A 19,720-nucleotide genomic window follows, 5' to 3' on the forward strand; every position below is an offset into this window, starting at 1 on the left:
AGACAAAATTATTTCTTTTCCCTGCACTATTCCATATATACTATATACTCTTTCCCCTGTTCTTTAAAATACAAATGCTCAGCTGTCTACATGTAGACTTTTGGGGGATTGAAGTGACTGCTGAAAGTTATTTTCTTTTTGGACAACTGGCTTATTAGAGGAATATAATAAAATTGTTATAAAATATAGCAGTTATTTTATATAAACCACCAATGTTTCATTCTTTAGAAATCAGTGATTCTTAAGCCTGATCTAAACAATCATGATCTTTTATTTTTAAGAGATCTGGGAATTTTTAAAATTATACACAGAATTTGTGCTATATATTTTGAAAGGAGGATCCATAGTTTTAATCAGATTTTCAAAGAGTATCCATTATTTCCATAATTTATTTTTAAAATAAAGGCTGTTCACAAGAGACCTTATATATTATAAAATTTTATTTATATGAAATGTCCAGATCAGGACAGAATAAGTCAGAGTTCACTGATAAACTAGAAGAAATGTATCTATATCTAATTCCTGCAAGGTGATTAAGCATTTAAGTTTATTAAATAGACTGGTAGATGCCAGGGGCTAAAAGATTGAATGGGAACAACTGGTAATGGCTATAGAATTCGCTACAGGATTCTCTTTGTAAAGTAATGAAAACCACAAATGGTGGTTGCACATCACTTTGAACATGTATCAAAACCACTGAATTGTCCACTTTAAAATTATTTTGATATTGTGTGTACCTCAGCTCATATAAAATTGGAGTCAGGGAAGGGTCAAGCACTTCATCCATTCCCTTGCCATCATATTTCTTTTCATAACAAATACACTAACCACACTTGGATAGATGGGCTCTAGGGTAACCCTTTTGATCTCCTTAAACACATACTTTCTGCTCCTGGAGTTTTCCTTCAGTAGGGAAAGATATTGAGCTCTTTATTCTAACTATCATTTAAGCATCTCAAATACAGTTCTGGGGAAAAAAGGTTGGCATGCCTATTCTGGGACCACTTTCCTAAGCTTTTATTATTTTCAGGCATATTTTGGGAGCACAACAAATTTTACCTTGATGAATTAAAAACCTGTACAATGATTGCCTCTCACTTAAAGTTACAGAAAAATTATAAACACCTAATGCAGTAACAGATTTATGTTAAAAGTATTATTGCTAGTTTAATGCAGGGCTTCTGACCATGACTTAATCTTTTCTTCAAGAGCTGTCCTTTAAGCATAGAATAGACACTTACCAAATTAGGCAAAATATACTAACTTGTTCATTTGCATGAGCTCTATGTAGTTCATGAATATCAAAATCCTCCAGGTTAAGCTGCAACTTCTCTTTACAAAGTTCACAGGTGGTTACAGCCTCTAATGAAGAACCTGGTAAAAATTAAATGACAAGTAAAACTTATTTTATACTGTCCTTGAAAAACATCTCCCCTCCTAATTTTTAGGTTTAAAATGCAGAAAGTTTCAAGATGGGGACTAGAAAAAAAGAGGCGAGTATAGTAGAAGAGAGATTATATTCCTTCAATAAACCAGTAACATCTTTTAAAATAGTAATCTGCAACACCCAATGTGCATGTCAAGTCCTATCCTATGATATTTAAGCCTCCACCCATTATTCAAATATCTCTGCTATATTCTTCTCCTTGATGTTCACATATTCTTTTGATTGAGGGAAGCTGAAGAGGTAATGGAATGCCAGGCAATGGAATGTCATCCATGCTTCCTACTTCCTCCTCAAGTATCTTGACTAGATACCATGTAAGCAGTTTAATGATAACATCTCAAACAGCTAGTTTTTACATAATCAGGCCAGTGTCTTTCAGGTAATAGCCTACACTAAGATCTCCTGGCTTCTAAGGAATGTGCCCGCCCTGCTGACTAACAGGGGAAAAATGTGTCCACGCCTGTGTCCATATAAAAGCAGCTCTTTGGGAGTGGAAATGTAGTTCAATGGTGGAGTGCCTGTCTAGCATTTGCAATGCCCTGTGTTTGATCCCTAACACCACAAATCCAACCAACCAACCAACCAACCCAGCTACTTTTGCATATAAAAGAATTATTAAGTCCCGATACATGCTAACACTATGGCTGAACTCTGAAAGCATTCATTTTGCTAAATGAAATAAGATAGATACAAAACAAGAAATATTTTATGATTCTACTTACGTGACATATCTACATTAGGCCAATTCAGAGAGACAGAAAGTAGATCAAAAGTTACCAGGGACTGGGAAGGAGTGGGAGGTTACGGCATTTTAAGGGTACAGTTTCTGTGTTGGGTATGAAAAGGTTTTGAAGATACATGGTAGTGATAGTTACACAATAAATGCAACTTAAGTATACACTTAAATAGTCAAAATGGAAAATTTTATATCTATTTTAACACATTTTTTTAAAAGAGGGAAACATTTGTTTCAAATGCACTAAACAGTTGATTATTATAAAATTCTGGCTCCAATTAGTAGGTTTAGTATAATTAAAAATGTAGATTCCCCCATTCTTGCTTTAAACAGGGTTTCCAGGTGAATTCCAATCTGAGGAAGTATATGATAATGTCTCACAATGAATTGTAGACAAAGTACATTAGATTTTTGCTATATAATCATGCACAGTTTAATCAACAAGAAGATTGATACTCCTTTAGCTTATGAAAACAAAACTTTATTGTAAAAATGACATGCTGTGTTATACTGCATTGGCCTCATGTATCTTGTTTTTACAGTCTCTTGAATGCATCATTTTCTCTCATACTTGATTCAATCTAAGAGCATTTTGTTTATCATGACCCTAAAGTTCAAGTCCAGCAAGACTCTTGTCTAAAAATAAAAAATAAAAGGGATGGAGATCTATGAACCCAAAATAAGAGTTGTTCTTAATAAGAAAACAAACCAAAACCAAGCAATAACAAAAAAAGAGGCAAGCTATTCCACAGGAAAAGAACAAGTAAACAGGAGAAAACACACTGGTATTATAGCTCAGGGGATAGAGTTCCCCTGGGTTCAATTCTCAGTACCTTAAAAAAATAAATAAATAAACGAATATAATCATTCTCAAGAGCCTATAGCTAGCTGAGTGTTGAAGACAATAGTCTAGTCTAGTATAGTCTAGTCTAACTCCAAAAAGGCAATGTTCTTAAAAAATAAACTTGTATTATTTGTTCCTCCACACTCAACATTAACAATCCAATTGCCAGGGTATCAGAAGTTGAATCAAGTTGTTCTTCATTTTGGTAATATCTAACATTGCTGGGCCCTTACTCAGTGTCAAGAACCATGCTAAGTACTTTATGTGTAATCTCTTAATGAATCCTAATAACACCTCATGGTAGTGACTAATTAAGCCTATAAAGTTATCATAACACCAAACTACTAAGAGAAGAGGCAGCTACAAAAGAAATGCCTTGTTCCAGAGCCTGGGACTCAGACAAGCTTATAAAGTAGACTACTTCCCCACTCATACTCCTTCAAAGAAAGATTCTGCTTACTCCTTAAGAACCACATTTCAGAAATTTGCAGGAAAAGTTTCCAGTGGCAGGCTGGGGATAGAGCTCAGTTGGCAGGGTGCTTGCCTTGCATGCACAAAGCCCTGGGTTTAAACCACCAAAAAAAAAAAAAAAAAAGTTCCTAGTGGCACCTAATCTCTATCTTGAATGGGTAATCTGACTCCTCCAACAGAATATGAAAATTAATAATACTGCTATCAAACTTCACAACATATCTACCTATGACACCAAGCTATACTTATCAGGTCCTAATCTTACACTTATGTTCATTTATTAATTTCGCACCCTACCAGGTCACTTCCACTCTGTTCTCTAGTACTCATCGTCTAACACCAATAAATTCTTTTAAGAACCAGACTTTTTGGAATCATCTCTTTACCTTTATGTGTGAATCACAGTGCCTTCTGACTAAAACATCCTCTTTTCTAGTCATTTTTATCCCAGAGTCCCTCCTACCTCATAACCAAAGAAGTGAGGGCAGATGGTCACTCATCGATATTTTCAAACCTCATTCATCAAATGACTTGCTACTTTCTTTTTTTAAAAATACATTTATTTATTTATTATTATTTATTTTTATTTTTATGTGGTGCTGAGGATCGAACCCAGTTCCTCACACGTGTGAGGCACTCTACCACTGAGCTACAGCCCCAGCCCCCATTTTCTTCTTTTTTGGTACTAGAGATTGAACACAGAGCAACAAACCCACTCCTTTTCACTTTTTTTTTTTTGAAACAGGGTCTTGCTAAGTTGCTGAGGATGGCTTTGAACTTGCAATCCTTATGCCTCACATTTCCAAGTCTCTGGGATTACAGGTACCCAGCTTGCATCTTCCTTATCAACTTATTTTTTGGTTATTTCAACATCCACATAGAATAATTCACTTTGGATTCCATTATGATCCCACCTCAGGTACCCACTTTAAGGTCATACTCTGACCTGCACTACTCCTAGGATCTTCATTTCAAGCATCTTCTCATTTTGCATACCTACAATTTAATTACTCCAGCTCTTTTCAACTTGTCTGGCAGCTCTCTTTAATATCAAGACTCAAAGACATTGACTTTATCATTTTCTATCCACTTCCTGATTTAAATTTACACCACCATACCACAATTATGTGCTTAATGATACCCTTAACACCCTCTGTGATATTTACCAAGTAAAGGACCCAAGCCCAATAAACTCAGTGTCTGTATCCAAGAAACTTCAAAGCTGCTTTTTAAAAAAAAATGCATGTGTCTCACCTTAAAATGTTATTTAAAATTTGTGTTTCTGTAGCACTAGGGATCAAACCCAGGGCCTTGCACCTGTTAGTCAAGCATTCTACCACTGAGTTAGACACCCTGCCCTAAAATCATAGTTATGGAAATTACTGCTACCTGGAAATCCTACCATATAGACTTAGAATGCTATTTTGCCCACATTTCAAAATCTCCTAACCTGTCTCACAATCAGATAAAAAAAAAAAAACAACGTATTTCTTTAACAAATTAGAAGCAATTATATAGAAAGCAATGCATCCTCCCACCAAACCAACAAACTGATGTCTACAATAGCTTTCGGGAAATGAAACATCCCTTCTTTCAAAGGTTAATCATTCAACAATTAATGCTCTGGATCACATCTTAATCTCTTTTTCAAAGATTTTTTTCCCCCTTCTCCACTGGATTTTCAAACACATGACTGAAATCTGAAACACTTTCTGTGACCCATTAAGATTCACTAATTCCTGCTGCTGTCTCCAGTAGCCCTGGCAATAATTTGTTGAAAGAGAGGCCTATGTTGCTGTCTGCCCTTTCTAATTTCCTTTTCTCTCCTCAGTCCTAACTCACTCCAGAGACTGAAGTCACCAATCAGGATATCCATGTTATCAAAACCAACTGTCACTTCACTATTCTTACTTTACTTGACATCTCAGCAGTATAAGGTGCCGCAGTCTGGCTGGGCACAATTCAGGAGCCACTTGTCAAAAGAAAGAAACTTTATTTTTAGAACCACACACGCCAAACAAAAGAGCTCCTCAGGAAAAAACCCTCAGAGCCCAACTGCCACCACCGGCTTGCAACAAGCCACACTCTCCAACCACCAGCCTCCACACCTCCCACAATCCTCTTGCTCTTGAGGCCGATTGGCTGGGTCGCATGGGCGGAGCCAAAAAGTCCCCCAATGAGCAGCTCCGTGGCCTGAAAGGGCAGGGAAACAGCCCAATGAGCTTCACCGCAGATGTTGCTGGGGCCCTGTGAGCCAATCATCAGCTGGCAGTCTGAAAGTTTGCTGGGGCCCCTTTGGCTGTGGCTCTCAACAATAAGGTTGATCATACTGCCCTTAGGCTTGTACAACATAACATTTTCTTAGCTTTCTTCCTATCTAACTAGAGGCTGCTCTTTAAATCTCCTTTGCTCTCAGTAAATATCTGGGTGTCCCAGGGCTCTGTCCTGGGCCTATGTCTCTGATATTTAACTCCTTCACTAGAATACTATTTAAAATGTTATTTATTTCCTTCTGGTTCCTTAACTGTAACTTTTGAGTATTTCTCCCAAAGTGCCAGGCTTGTCTAGCTAATAGAATATTGGACACTTTTATATGGTCACCTAAAAAGTAGCACAAATACAAAAGTCCAAAACAGAACACTTAGTTTCCTGTCCCAAACCTGTTATATTTCTGGCTTCTTTCCAATCCAATTTTACCTCCAAAACCATACAAAATCTATGAATTTCTATCATCACTGTCACTACTACCACATCTAGATAGCTATCACTAACTCTAGCAAGTGCTATTGTAATAGCTTGCTGGCTGGTCTTCCTGCCTCTACACCTGATCTCCCTAAAATCCATTATTCACAGAGCAGCCAAATATAAATAATACTATTTTATTCCTTTCCCCTCAGTGGCTTCCCATCATACTTAGATAAAACTCTAGCTTTAGAATTTATCTTCAAAAGTCTTGCACAAGGGGCTAGGGCTGTAGCTCAGTGGCAGAGTGTTTGCCCAGCACCTGTGAGGCACTGGATTTGATTATGAGCACCACATAAAAATAAAGGTAACTAGTTCCTCCCCTCTAAAAAACAACAACAAAAGCCTCTGCTGACCTCTCACTACTGATGTATCACAGCTTCCCCACCATCATTAATTATACACCAGCTATACTGAGCATCATACACTGGAGTCATCCCCATCTTTTAAGTTTTAGTACTAGCTGTTCTGATGAAAATTCCCTTCTCACTCTGGAATAGCTAGTTCCTCACTGATCAGCTATCAGTTTAAATATCCTCACCTAAGAAAGGTATTCCTTTAACAGCCAATATAAGCACAAGAGCAGGTGCCTAGTTGTTCTTATTTTCTAAACATGCCTGGCTCTTTAACAGTTCTCAATGAACAAATGGACCCTGTGATAGGTATTATCCTAATGTGCTAAGTGATACAACAGCATGAGAAACGAGTTTTTCTCAAAAATACACAGATGGTAAATGGTGAGTGTATTTCTTTGATTCAGAAAGATTTTACATGACATAAGTGTCATCAGGAATTGTAAATTGTTTTATATATGTATGAAGAAACAGTTGGGTAGCAAAACCATAGAAATATTATTATAAACAAATTTATAAAGCATGACAAATGGTCTTTTTAAAAAAATGATTATGATACTTTTTGTAAGAGTCTAAATTCAAAATTAGGTAAGTCTAAATTCAACAATTAATAAATTATAACTTTGTTAGCCAAAATGTATACATACGTGTATCTCTTGGAAAAAAATTGGAAACAAAATACACAAAGGGGTAAATCTTACCAGAGTTAATTTTGGCCTGTAACCACTTTTTCATACATTCTTGGTGGACATACTGTAAACTTCCTGTGCACTTGCATGGCTCTATCAGCAAATTAGATGATGATGCAGCTGCCATCTGACAAATTCTACATAAGTCACCTTCTTCTTCTTCAGAGTCCTCTAAAAGAAGACTAGAAAAGAAGGCACAGTTTCCCAAGACAGAAATAATAATTCATCTTAGTATATCATTCCAATTACATAAAATCCTAATCTCTCATTATTATTCTCCTCACACCAAGTGGAAAAAAGTAAAGGACAAAAACAACAAAGCAGTGACAAAAACAAACAGTAATCATAAAAAAATTTCATTGAGAATAAAAATTTATAACAAATATTTTAAAGTAAATAAAACAGGGTATTCCACCACTTATCTTTAAGTGATTTAAGTAAATATGTCTTTGGTAGCACAGTTTTAAGTTCCCATATTTTTCAGTCACTTTATATATACTCTTCATTTTTGTCTCTCATCACTCCCCCCAAATTTAAGACTATTTCAGTGAATAAACACATATTGACTTGTGCTTTCTCAGTTATATGTTAGCAGAACCACCTATTTTTCAACTGTTAACTTTCTTGTATTAGATCATAGTAAAAAATGAATAAGACGTTAAATTCTCCATTTCCCCACCCCCAGCAATCTTATTGAATCATCCAGATTTCTACAAGGGTAGACTTTTGAAGCACAGAACAGTTTCTATTAACATTTGTCAGGTCAACAAATGCTATTTAATTTAGATGCTATTTAATTTACATGCAGAATAGTAGTTTTATAACAACAAAATAACTTTGTTAAAATTCCTATTATAATAGTCTACCTTGACACCAAAGGGCAAATAAACAGATAATACTGAATGCTGAACTGCTATCAAAATACAACCTGAATTGTATAGTCTCCTAATGAATCTGGCAAAAGATTTGTGGAAAGAAACAAGCAGATTTACAACTTTTAGGTAATTTTCAAGCCTTAGCTTTATCAGAGAAACAACCACGCATAAATTATTTAGAAAGGTTGAAAATATGGCATTTGTATTTCTTTTAACTTTCTAACCTATTAAGTTTATTTTTCACTTAGGAGATCAATTCTTAAAATTCTCATATATAAGGCAAAATGAAAATACAGACACATATTGTGGTAAAATATCCTCAAAGTGCTGCTTTTCAAACTATCTAACCAGAAAGGGTTCAGGCCTAATGTTTTGTGGCAGAGATATCAGACCTGATTATAAAATGAAATTATAAGAACATTATAATGAAAAACCAACAGCCCGAGGAAGGGATTCATTTCCCACCCTCAGCCTTTCTCCGCGAAATTGTGGGTCCGTATCTACTGGATTGTAAATAGCTATCTTTAGGAGACTGAAATGCAAACATCTCTGTGACAGGCTTCCAAGGCCAGAGATCCAACAGATGCCTATAATTTTTAACTTTCTGAACTGGGAAGAAATGTTCCTACATAGCTTAATTGCTAGGACAATTAACTGTTGTCTAAATGAATACCTCCAAGACATAGTTCTTAGAAATACAACTCTTAGGGAAGTAAGCTCAAATTATCTTGAGTTACTGTAGTGGCACCCCCCTCCACCACAGAAAATCTTAATTTTCTCCAGAAATCTTTACCATAATTATCTTAGGACTAAAGAATCTCTACAAAAGAGTTCAACGGAGTTGTGCTTCCTATTTCCTGTTACTCTATCTTATAATAATTAAATTTGGCCACAGGCCTGAAAGAGACCAGCACTCAGATACTGAACACTTCTTTACTGGTTACTCAGGGTTCAGGGGATTAATTGATTACAATGAAAGCTATACCCTCTGAACCTGGCTGCAGCCAACTAAACTGTTTCCTGCTATCTTTGGTGTCCCACCTCATCTGTTCCCTACAACATTACTGCTGCCTGTGGTGAAGACTACTTCCCAATAAAACTCACAAGTGCTGTACTGTTTGTTCTACACCTGTGAGCCACTTACCATAAATTCCCTATCCATGGTCTTTGGTCATACAGGCCAAGAATTAAAACTCACCAATGTTGTTATGGTTAAGAAATGATGTCAAATTTCCTATAAAAGCCCCTTGTAACCTCAGCTTGGGGCCCAGAACTTCAGAGCATTAGCTCATATGAGTCCCTGCCTGGTCTCTTGCTGAGCTGAGGAAACTTCTCCAATTGTTTCTCTTTGTCTTTGCCTTCTATGTATAATATTACATTCTAATCAACCTAACCTTGAGGGCAAGAATTATAATAGTTACTACATTACTCCAGCAGATAGCTCATAAAAGAAGTTGTATAAAAGATTTCTTTCGTACAAAAACACTGCAAGACCTGAATTAAAATTGACACTTGCAGGGCACCGTGGTTCATGCCTGTTATCCCAGTGGCTAAGGAGGCTGAAGCAGGAGGATCCTGAGTTCAAAGTCAGCCTCAGCAAAAGCAAGGCACTAATCAACTCAGACCCTGTCTCTAAATAATATACAAAAACAGGGCTGGGATGTTATGTCGCTCAGTGGTTGAGTGTCCCTGATTTTAATCCCCCAGCACCACACCCCCACAAAACAAAACAAAACAAACAAAAAAACCTGACACCTATTAATAAATCCGAATATGTAAAGAACATTCAATATACACTTAAGCTTCAAAACCAAAACAAAGTTAGGTGCAGTGGTGCATTCCTCTAATCCCGGTTATTAGTGAGTCTGAGCGGGATTCCAAAGCCAGCCTTGGCAACTCTGTAAGACCCCATCTCAAAAAAAAAAAAAAAAAAAAAAAGGTGGGGAAGACGTGGCTAGGTATGTAACTCAGTTGTAGCATGCATCTGGGTTTGATCCCAGTAAATGGTAAACAAAATAAACTTAGTAAAGACCAATACAGATTTATTATCTCTTGCCAACCCCATTTAGTAAAAGTCTAATGAAGAAAGAGGATAAGAGACTAACATTTTAAAAATCTGTTTGTACCTACATCCTAAATTGGTTAAAAATAACCATTAGATTATTTCTTGATGCAATTTACAAACCCAAGTGCCTACCTCATTATTAATTTTCTCCATTTATCTGTAAGTGAAACAGTACCATCATATAAGTATGTTTGGGAAGGAATTTCAGGTATCCATGTTATTAGAAGTCATATACAATTAAAAAGAATTCTTTCTCTAATTTGTTCTAGCTATACAGCTTAAGATGAATATTCAGATTTACCTCTCTTTTATTTTCTGTAATCTCTCTGGATCTCTTGAAGGTGCACTTTTAGTTTTTTCACTCTTTCCCTCAGCTGAATTCCATCCTGAAGGAATAATATCTACAGTGATCATGACATTGTCGGTCAAATTACTTCCAAGTGCTGGGGGAACTGCAAATCGGAATAAGGAACCAGGAAGAATCCCTGCTATTCCTGTATTTCTTCCACCTTGAGCAGAATCTGATGAGGAGCCACCTGTAGAGGTACTGCTTGATGCTCCAGCTGCTTGTGGTCTGTTGGCAGTAGCCCCAAGAGAATCACTCTGTGCTTCAAGGTGAACTACTTCATTTGATTCTCTTCTGAAAATATGAGATCTAGATGGTATGTCAGAGGTAGTTATCCTTGAAGATTCATCTCTTCCCTCTCGTCTCCTTCTAGAGAACAAAGGTGTGCATCTATTTCTAAGGGAGGAAGATAACCACGGTCCTGTATTTCTACCTTCAGATTCTTGGCTAAAATTTTCTGAATCTGGCTCAGAGCTATGATTCTGGCTGAGTGATGACAAACCCCATCTTCGCCTCAGAAATCGAAATCCTTGAGAAGCTTCAGATCCCCTATTATCATTAACTTCAGAAGGTGATGTTGCATTACTCCGAGACTGTGAAGTTGTTAGAATTCTTGGAGAAACGTAAGAATTTTCAGAATTCAGGGATCTTGTATTCAAGGAATCCTGATTAGATCTTCGTGAAAAAAATGTAGATGACATGCTAGAAGCTATACGTGACAACAATCTCCTGGTTGTGCGTCTACCTTCATTGTCAGAAGATTCTTGAAATGATCTTTGAGATGAACCAACTCTTCCTGAACTGCTTATGGTTGGCGTTTCATCTCTGCTTGAAGTATAAGAAAATCCAGGATGTGCACTACTTCGAACAGATTCTGATTCTCTTGGAGAAAAATTTGATCTTAAAGAATTTCTGCTGGAGTCTCTATAACTTGGTATTGTTTGATGTTCAGAAGGCAACTGGTGGCTTGTGGATGATGTATTCAACTGTAAAGTGCTCAATGAGTTCTCTTTTGGTCTTGCTCCCTGTGAATATGAAGAAGGAACTCTGTCTTGAACATCTATTTTTGAAAGGAAGGAAAGGTAACCAATTATATGAAATAATATTATTAAAGTTGCATTTATTAACTACTACTTGATAGCAAAATGAAATGCTAAATTTGAGCTGAATATTGCTGTCTTATAACTAGAGAGCTTAACTATCATTAGAGAAAAAACAGTAATGTATTTCTCTTCTTATTCCTACTGGTAAAATAAAGTACCACCATGTCAAGTCAATATTGCAAATTCAAAAGAAAGACTATATCATGAGCTAATGAAAAGCAGTATGAAGGCTAAGCAGTTGAATTTATTATCAGAAACTGATATAATAGAAAAGTCTCCAAAAATCTAAACTGATAAAGAATTTTATATAGATCAAGTAATACAATCTAAATAACCCTTAAAATGATTAAAAGCAAAATCATCCTAGGGCGATTATATACTATATACAATAAACACAAAAGTTACTTTATGTAAATATTATCACCCTTCTAAATTTATGACAAACCCTGCTAATAGCTAAAATTTCTCTAATTTTTTTGTCTTTTAAGTTAATAACAACAGTTTGGATTTCTGATTGCTCATTAGAAAAAAGTTTGTCTTGGAACATTGCTTGGAACTGAAGTAGAACAGAACTCTAGCACCTGCATTTTAAAAAATATATCTTAACTGGAGTTTTGAATTTTTCTTTGTGAAGAACAGTTAGCTATATACCATGTAGGAGAGCTCCATTACTACTGTGTTAAACATGGAGACTCATGAAAGGACAAACTGTTAGGGATTTAATCTATTTTTGCCCTGTATTTTTACATCCCCCAATCTAGAAGCCATTGATACGGTCTATTCAAGATCCTTCCACCAAAGTCAAATAAATAAAACAGTGTTTTTATTTGTCTTTAATAAAGCACCCCAGTAAGATTACTTAAAATAACCCAAACTTTTTTTTAAAAATGTACTTTCCTCTTCTATGTAAATCGAACTCCACTGCTGTCTGCTATATTTGTCAATTTTGACTACTAGTTTTCCCTTTCAATTACTTGGGGTAAATATTTTAAACGCTTAAATCTAGATAACAGTGATGTAAACTGTGTAGGTCTCTATATCAACTTAATGAAAACAAGCATACTCAAGTCATACTAAATAATTCTAAATTACAACTTAAAATAGCTGATTTCAACATTTAGCTATTTCAGAATCTAATTAGAAGTAGTTACTTATTAAACTATATCTTATAAACAAATTGACTAGAATTATCTAATGATACTTTTTAACATACGCATTCTTAAAAGGAATAATTTAACCAAACAAAAACTTAAAGGCAGGTAAACTCTAAATACTCAAGTAAATTGTTTACATTTTTTAAAGCAAAACAACAAATACAGTACAACAAAATATATTATGTGGTTTGGGGATGTGGTTCAGTGGTAGGGCACTTACTTGCCTGGCATGCTTGATGGCCTGGGTTTGATACCCAACACCACCCACCCACAAGGAAAGAAACATTATGCTATTTTTTATGAAGTCTACATAAGGACATATGATTCAATTTATTTATTCCTCTGTACTGTTTATAATGACATAAAGAAGAAAACACAACATTATTAAATAAGTTGTACTTAACAACTGAAGTTCATACATACATGATGAAGTTGTGAAATCACCACTTCGGTGACTATAATCCATAAGATTACTAACAGAGGAATCTGTTCTTCTATCCAAATCTCTCCTCTCTCTCATTAGGTCTGTTCCAAATGAACCAAGTACCAATGATGAAGATCTGGGAACTTGACTATGCCTCCAAGAAGAATCTTAAATTAATTGAAGAAGTTTTATTTTAGAGAAAATTTAAGACTTTTGTTAAGAGTAAATCTTCTGAAATACAGAGGGAGGTTACTGTTATTATGGGAACCCGCACAAGTACCTATTGCAACCAAAATTCAGCAAAACACATCATTCACTAATGAACTAATCAGTTTTAACATATTTTTTCTCTCCTACTCATTCTCTTGTTTGTTTTGGTGCTGGGCAATGAACACAAGGCCTTACACATGCTAAACAATAAACATACTTTTAACAGTAAAATTTATCCTTATATATGATATCAGTGTCTCAGTCACCTCCTCCTAAACATATTTTACAATGTAAACAATGCTAATCTGCCAAAGATGACAGAAATTCATAATCAATGAAAGTGATGTTGGGAAACTGCCAAAATCAAATCAAAGTCATCTTGACATGCAATTTTAATTACAGATCACACACAATTTTATCATGGAAAAAAATTTGTTTGGGGAGTACTGGGGATTGAACCCCAAGGGTTCACTCATACTAAGCATACACTCTACCACAGAGTTAATATACCCATCCCAGAAACATTTTTATGGCTACCACATTTGGTTCATTCTTTAGTGTAAGAATTAATGTACAGCAATTATGATCAAAATTTTCTCAATTTCCTTTTAAAGTAAATTAAAAATTAAGTCTCACACCTTGTCTTACTATTTATTGTGAAATTTTGGCTTCCTTTTGTAATCCCAACAGCCTTAATGAAGGGAAAAAGCTCTAGTACTTAATGATGTGCCTTCATATAGCAGAAGATAAAAACATCTCTGCAACAGTGGTGTTTGTCTACAAAGTTAAGGACAATCTGCTCTTACCCATCACCCATCCTATACAGTACTTTTAATATTCTTCATATGGGCAGTGTCTTTCACATGGCAGTCCTGCCTATCAAAATAAAAATTAATTGCTTACATTCATTCAATTAGTAATCCATGAGCATTTTGAGAATTTTATCTCCAATTTTGTTATCAAAAGTTTTGTCTCCCTCTGACAACAATTTCAGGCACTAACATTTCATTTAGAGAAGTGTAAGTGAGGACAAAACTTTCTTGCTCTCTCAATAACGGATCTCAATTTATACAAGTATGTGTCTAAGAGTACAAAATATCAGACATGGAGTTTTGTGGATAAGTTACCTAATCCTAGTAACTTGCCTAGTGCCATTCCTCTACTCAGATGGCTAGAATCAGAACTAATTGCTTGAACAGAATTCTTTCTAGATAGCACCAACTTCATTTTTTAATTAAAGAGTTTCCAGTTTCTTTATTTTGTTTTATGGTACTGGGACTGAAACTGGGGTATTCCATCACTGAGCTGCTAAGTTGCTGATGTTCTCCCTAAGTTGGTGAAGCTGGCCTTGAACTTGCAATCCTCCTACCATAACCTCCCAAATTGCTGGGATCACAGGTATGCACCACTACACTGGGCTCAGTTTCCATATTTTCTGAAAATAAACCTCATATACCATGTTTATCATTTCCATAAAATATGCTCAGGAGGTGTTTTCAACATGTATCAATAGTTTTGGCTTTCCTAATAATACTTGAAAAATTAATCTCCCATAAGAACCAGCATATAAATGCATGCCACTTTTAACCAATTACTACTACTACTACTACACTTTTAACCTGATTACTACTCTGTTAATATCCACTACACTTTTAACCTGATTACTACTCTGTTAATATCCTTTATATTGTAGGATATTTGTACCAAATTAAGAAAAACTGCAAAATGAAGAGTTGATTTCAGTTTTAGCACTGACTTAAAGTGAAATTTGCAAACTACACTACATTTCCAAACCATTATTTTACATGAAAGTCTATCTGCTTATTCCCAAACCCAAGATCAATAAATGGCTTTAGTTCAAAATACATCTACAGTGACTTTTACAGAAATTGTATAATTCTTACCTGCTACTGCATTTAAACCACTTCCAACATTTCTCCCAGCTGAGGTAGATGTACAATTTGTACAGGAAAGTTTAGGTCTTTTTGAATCATGATCCCGTTGTTGATTCTGTGATCTTGAGCGTGCTCCCTGAGTTATCTCAGATTCACTATACCATGCAGATTGAAACGGTGATGCTGATGCTGATGCTGATGTAGACTATTAAGTTCAAAAAGTTTTAAAGAAACAAAACTTGCTTGCATTCAACATTAAATTTAACCTATAATGCTCTAATAAATTCCCAAGGGACAATTTATTCCCACAAGTATCAATTTTCTATCATGTTTTTTCCTTAGCTTTTATTTCCTTCTACCCATGTAACACTATACTATACAATATAATTGTTATTTTGCTAGTTATAAATCTTATTTACAACAAGTTCTCTTTATAACTGTACATACACACTTGGTTATGAAACACAGAAGAGCAAAAACTATCATCATTTTTCGTGGTTAAATATTTCAATCTTCTGAAAAACTTTGTTTCTTCTTCTCAGCTGGGGGTACATACACTCACTGCAAGAGTTCCCTCTTAGCATCTATAAAGATCTGGCTTTGATTCCCAGTAGAAATAAAACAAAACCCCATAACTTTATTACTGATCTGATTCCCATTGTCAGGAATACAGTCAGACAACACTACTTATGATAAAGTTAAATAAATCCTAGCATTTGGAATTTCATCACTAGTGAATCAACAAACTAAAATAATATTTAAAAACCCCTAGCTCCCTTTTTAACATATGTGGATACAAATTAAAACTTGTAACAAATGTTAATCATAATGTACAAACACTCCCAGTTACTTCACTGATTAAGCAGCTCCAAAAACAGGCAAGAAAAAAATATAAAAATATAAAATATGTAAATAAATATAAAAATAAGTAAGTACTATAATAGGAGGTATGCTGAGAGTTTTCAGAAAAAAGCCCATCTGCTTTTCATATATGAGAAACCACATGACTCCATTCATCTACTGAAGGGCAGGCATCTAGGTTGGTTCTACAGTTTACACTTTTATTTTGAGACAGGTTCTCATTAACTTGTTCAATTATAGAGGCTAGCCTCAAACATGCCTCCTGCTTCAGCCTCTGAAATCACTGGGATGACAGACATGTGCAACCAAACCCAGGCCCCCTCTAATTTCTTTTAACAATTAAATTGTCATGTATCAATAAATTTTCTCCTACTATCTAGAACTATTCAGGCACAATGAAATCAGGGGGTGAGTATGTCTTCAAAGTATATTGCTTTGTGCATAAACAGTGCTTAAACAAGTAGCTTTTGGGTTGTTTCTAGTTCAGAGCTATTAAGGACAATGGTGCTATGAATACACATGCACAAGTTTTTAGGCAGACATGTTTTCAATTCTCTTGGGTTAATAACTGATCACACAGTAACTTGATGTTTAACTTTATATATATTTTAGTTGTAGTTGGACACAATACCTTTATTTTAATTATTTACTTTTATGTGGTGCTAAGGATCGAACCCAGAGCTTGCACGTGCTAGGAGAGTGATCTACCGCTAAGCCACAACGCCAGACCCTGATGTTTAACTTTTTGAGGACACACTAAACTGTTTTCCAAAGTAGCTGTACCATTTGACAATCTCAATTTCTGAGGTTTCCAATTTTTCTAGTCCTAACATTTATTATTGTCCATATTTTCTATTTTAGCCACTCCAGTGAGCATTAAGTGGTATCTCACCATAGTTTTGATTTGTTTCCCTAATGACTGATGGTGATTATTGGCTATTTTTCTGGAGAAATGTCTATTCAAGTTCTTTGTCCATTGAAAAGTGGGTTATGCTTTAATTGTTGAGCTATAAAAGTTCTATTCTGGTTATAAACCCTTGACAACTATATTTTCTCAAATATTTTATTTCATCCTGCCTTTTTATTCTCTTGGTATCGTTTGATACACACAAATTTTTTTCGTTCTGATGCGGTCCAGCGCATTTGCTACCTCCAGCCTATGAATACTCATATGAAATTTAGAAGTGAACTAAGAATAATTAAATTTCTATTTGAGGAGTAGAGACATAGTTCAGTGGTAGAGCATGTGCCTACCATGTGAAAGGTACTAGGTAGGATTCCCAGCACCACAAGAAAACAAAAACAAACAAAACCCACTAAAAATAGATTTGCATTCGAAAGTCGTGGTATTCTCTTTCTTCTTAACTCTATTTCTAGTCTCTAGTTAGAATATATAACAGATTTGGCTCCTGGAATAAACATTTTTCCATGAGTTACTTCCACTTCAAAAGACTATCGGAGCTGGGACTAGGGCTGTAGTTCAGTGGTAGAGCACTTGCATAGCATGTGTGAGGCAATGGGTTCGATCCTCAGTACCACATACAAATAAATAAAAGTCCATGACAACTAGGAAAAAAAAAAAATCAAAAAAAGAAAGACTATCTAAGATGCAAAAGGTGAACTTATAATAAATGAATTATAACTTAACATAAGATTTTATTAAAAGGTGGAAGAAGAGGTATCCACCTTCTACCTAAAATGCAATTCTCATTTTTTTCTTATCTTCATAATACTTACTCAGGTTACCTTTCCAAAAAGAAGCTTATTGGAAGAATAATTAGTAAATAATTTGCCATTGTTATTGTATTAATCAATACTTACTTTTAGAAAATTACTTCAATGGATATTTAAAAAAATATTCCCAGCACAAATGCCCTTAAAATAGTGCAACAGTAAAAAATCTTAATGAGAAAGCATTTACAAATCATAATCATAATAGGTAGGGAACTTGAATCCAAAATAAGGAATACTTACAACTCATTAAAAAAGACAATCAAATTTTAAAATTTGGAGAAATGTCTATTCAAGTTCTTTGCCCATTGAAAAGTGGGCTATGCTTTAATTGTTGAGCTATAAAAGTTCTATTCTGGTTATAAATCCTTGACAACTATATTTTCTCAAATATTTTATTTAAGCTAATAGGCATTTCTCCAAAGAGGTACAAATGGCCAACTGCATATAATGAGATGCTCAACATCTTTAATCATCAGGGAAATATAAATTAAAACCACAATCAGCTACCACTTCACATTCACTAGAGTGTCTACACTCTAAAAGCAAGGTAGGATTTGGTGAGGATGTAGAGAGATTTCATCCTTCACCTTCATATACACTGCTCAGGGGAAAGATAAACAGACCAATTGGTTTGAAAAATAAACTGGCACTTCCTCAAATGATTGAACCCAAGATTTTACATGACTAACTAATTCCACTCCTAGTGTATGCCCAAGATAACTGAAAATATGTCCACACAGAAACCTGCACATGAATGTCTATAGCAAAATTATTCATAATGTCAAAAGGAAGAAACAAGCCCGATGTTCACCAGCAAATGAATTCCTAAACAAAGCAAATGGAATAACCATACAGTGAAATATTATTCGGCCATAAAAAGAAATACTGATATATGCTATAACAGAGATGAAACTTGAAAACATGCTAAGCAAAAGAAGCTAGGCACAAACTAAACAGTATTTGTTCCTACTTATGTACAAAGAGGTTCAGAATAGGGAAATCTACAGAAAAAAACTAGATTAATGGCTATTCAGTACTAGTGGAAGAAAAGGGGACCAGAGTAGCAATAGCTAAAGGATCTGGGGTTTCTTTCTGAGGTGATGCTATAAAAGGTTCAAAAATTAACTGTGGTGGGCTGCAGGTGCAACTTTGTGGTACAGAGCTTACCTAGCATACATGAGGCCCTGGGTTTGATTCCTGGAACTACCAACAGCAAAACAAAATAAACAACAAAAAAACCTAAAAAAGAAAACAAAATCCTAACCGTGGTGTTGGTTTAGAGCTCTCATATATACACTAAAAAACACTGAACTGAATATACTTTAAACAGGAAAAGTGCATGGAATGTGAAATTATAACCTGGTAAAGCTATTTTTAAAAAGAATCTTAACAAACCTTTTAAATGTAATCTATGCTATCCACTGGCAAATGCTTAATGGATGGAAATCATAAAATGATATTACTGTATAGAAGCAAGCAAAGAATGGCATCCTTTTTGTGGACTCCTCATTTCCATGAGTTAATGACTTGACTGTAAGAACTGATAAATCCTGCTTTGAAAATTTTCCAGATCGAAATTACCTTAGCTGGCTGGGGTTGTGGCTCAGTGGTAGAGCACTCACCTAGCACACTGGGGGCCCTGGATTCAATCCTCAGCACCACATAAAAATAAATAAGTAAAATAAAGGCATTGCATTCAACTTCAACTAAAAAATAAATGTTAAAAAAAAAAAAAAACACCACCACCACCACCACCACAACAAAAAAGTTA

General features: G+C 35.1%; 1 protein-coding gene across 7 annotated transcripts in view; it reads right to left on the minus strand.

The window, feature by feature from the left end:
- The window catches only part of Marchf7 (membrane associated ring-CH-type finger 7), a 51,737-nt gene that overhangs the window by 6,632 nt on the left and 25,385 nt on the right, over positions 1-19,720 (minus strand). For 6 of the 7 annotated variants that reach the window (XM_076865762.2, XM_076865765.2, XM_076865763.2 and 3 more), the window contains exons 3-7: positions 15,364-15,559; positions 13,249-13,416; positions 10,524-11,628; positions 7,295-7,464; positions 1,265-1,374 (exon numbers count right to left, since the gene is read on the minus strand). In XM_076865762.2, the coding sequence (XP_076721877.1) occupies positions 1,265-1,374; positions 7,295-7,464; positions 10,524-11,628; positions 13,249-13,416; positions 15,364-15,559 (1,749 nt within the window). Of the gene's footprint in view, positions 1-1,241; positions 1,375-7,294; positions 7,465-10,523; positions 11,629-13,248; positions 13,417-15,363; positions 15,560-19,720 lie in introns of all 7 variants that reach the window. The other variant, XM_077110284.1, reaches the window with a different exon arrangement.

Source organism: Callospermophilus lateralis, chromosome 9 (genome assembly GCF_048772815.1).
Source record: "Callospermophilus lateralis isolate mCalLat2 chromosome 9, mCalLat2.hap1, whole genome shotgun sequence".
Classification (NCBI taxonomy): Eukaryota; Metazoa; Chordata; class Mammalia; order Rodentia; family Sciuridae; genus Callospermophilus; species Callospermophilus lateralis.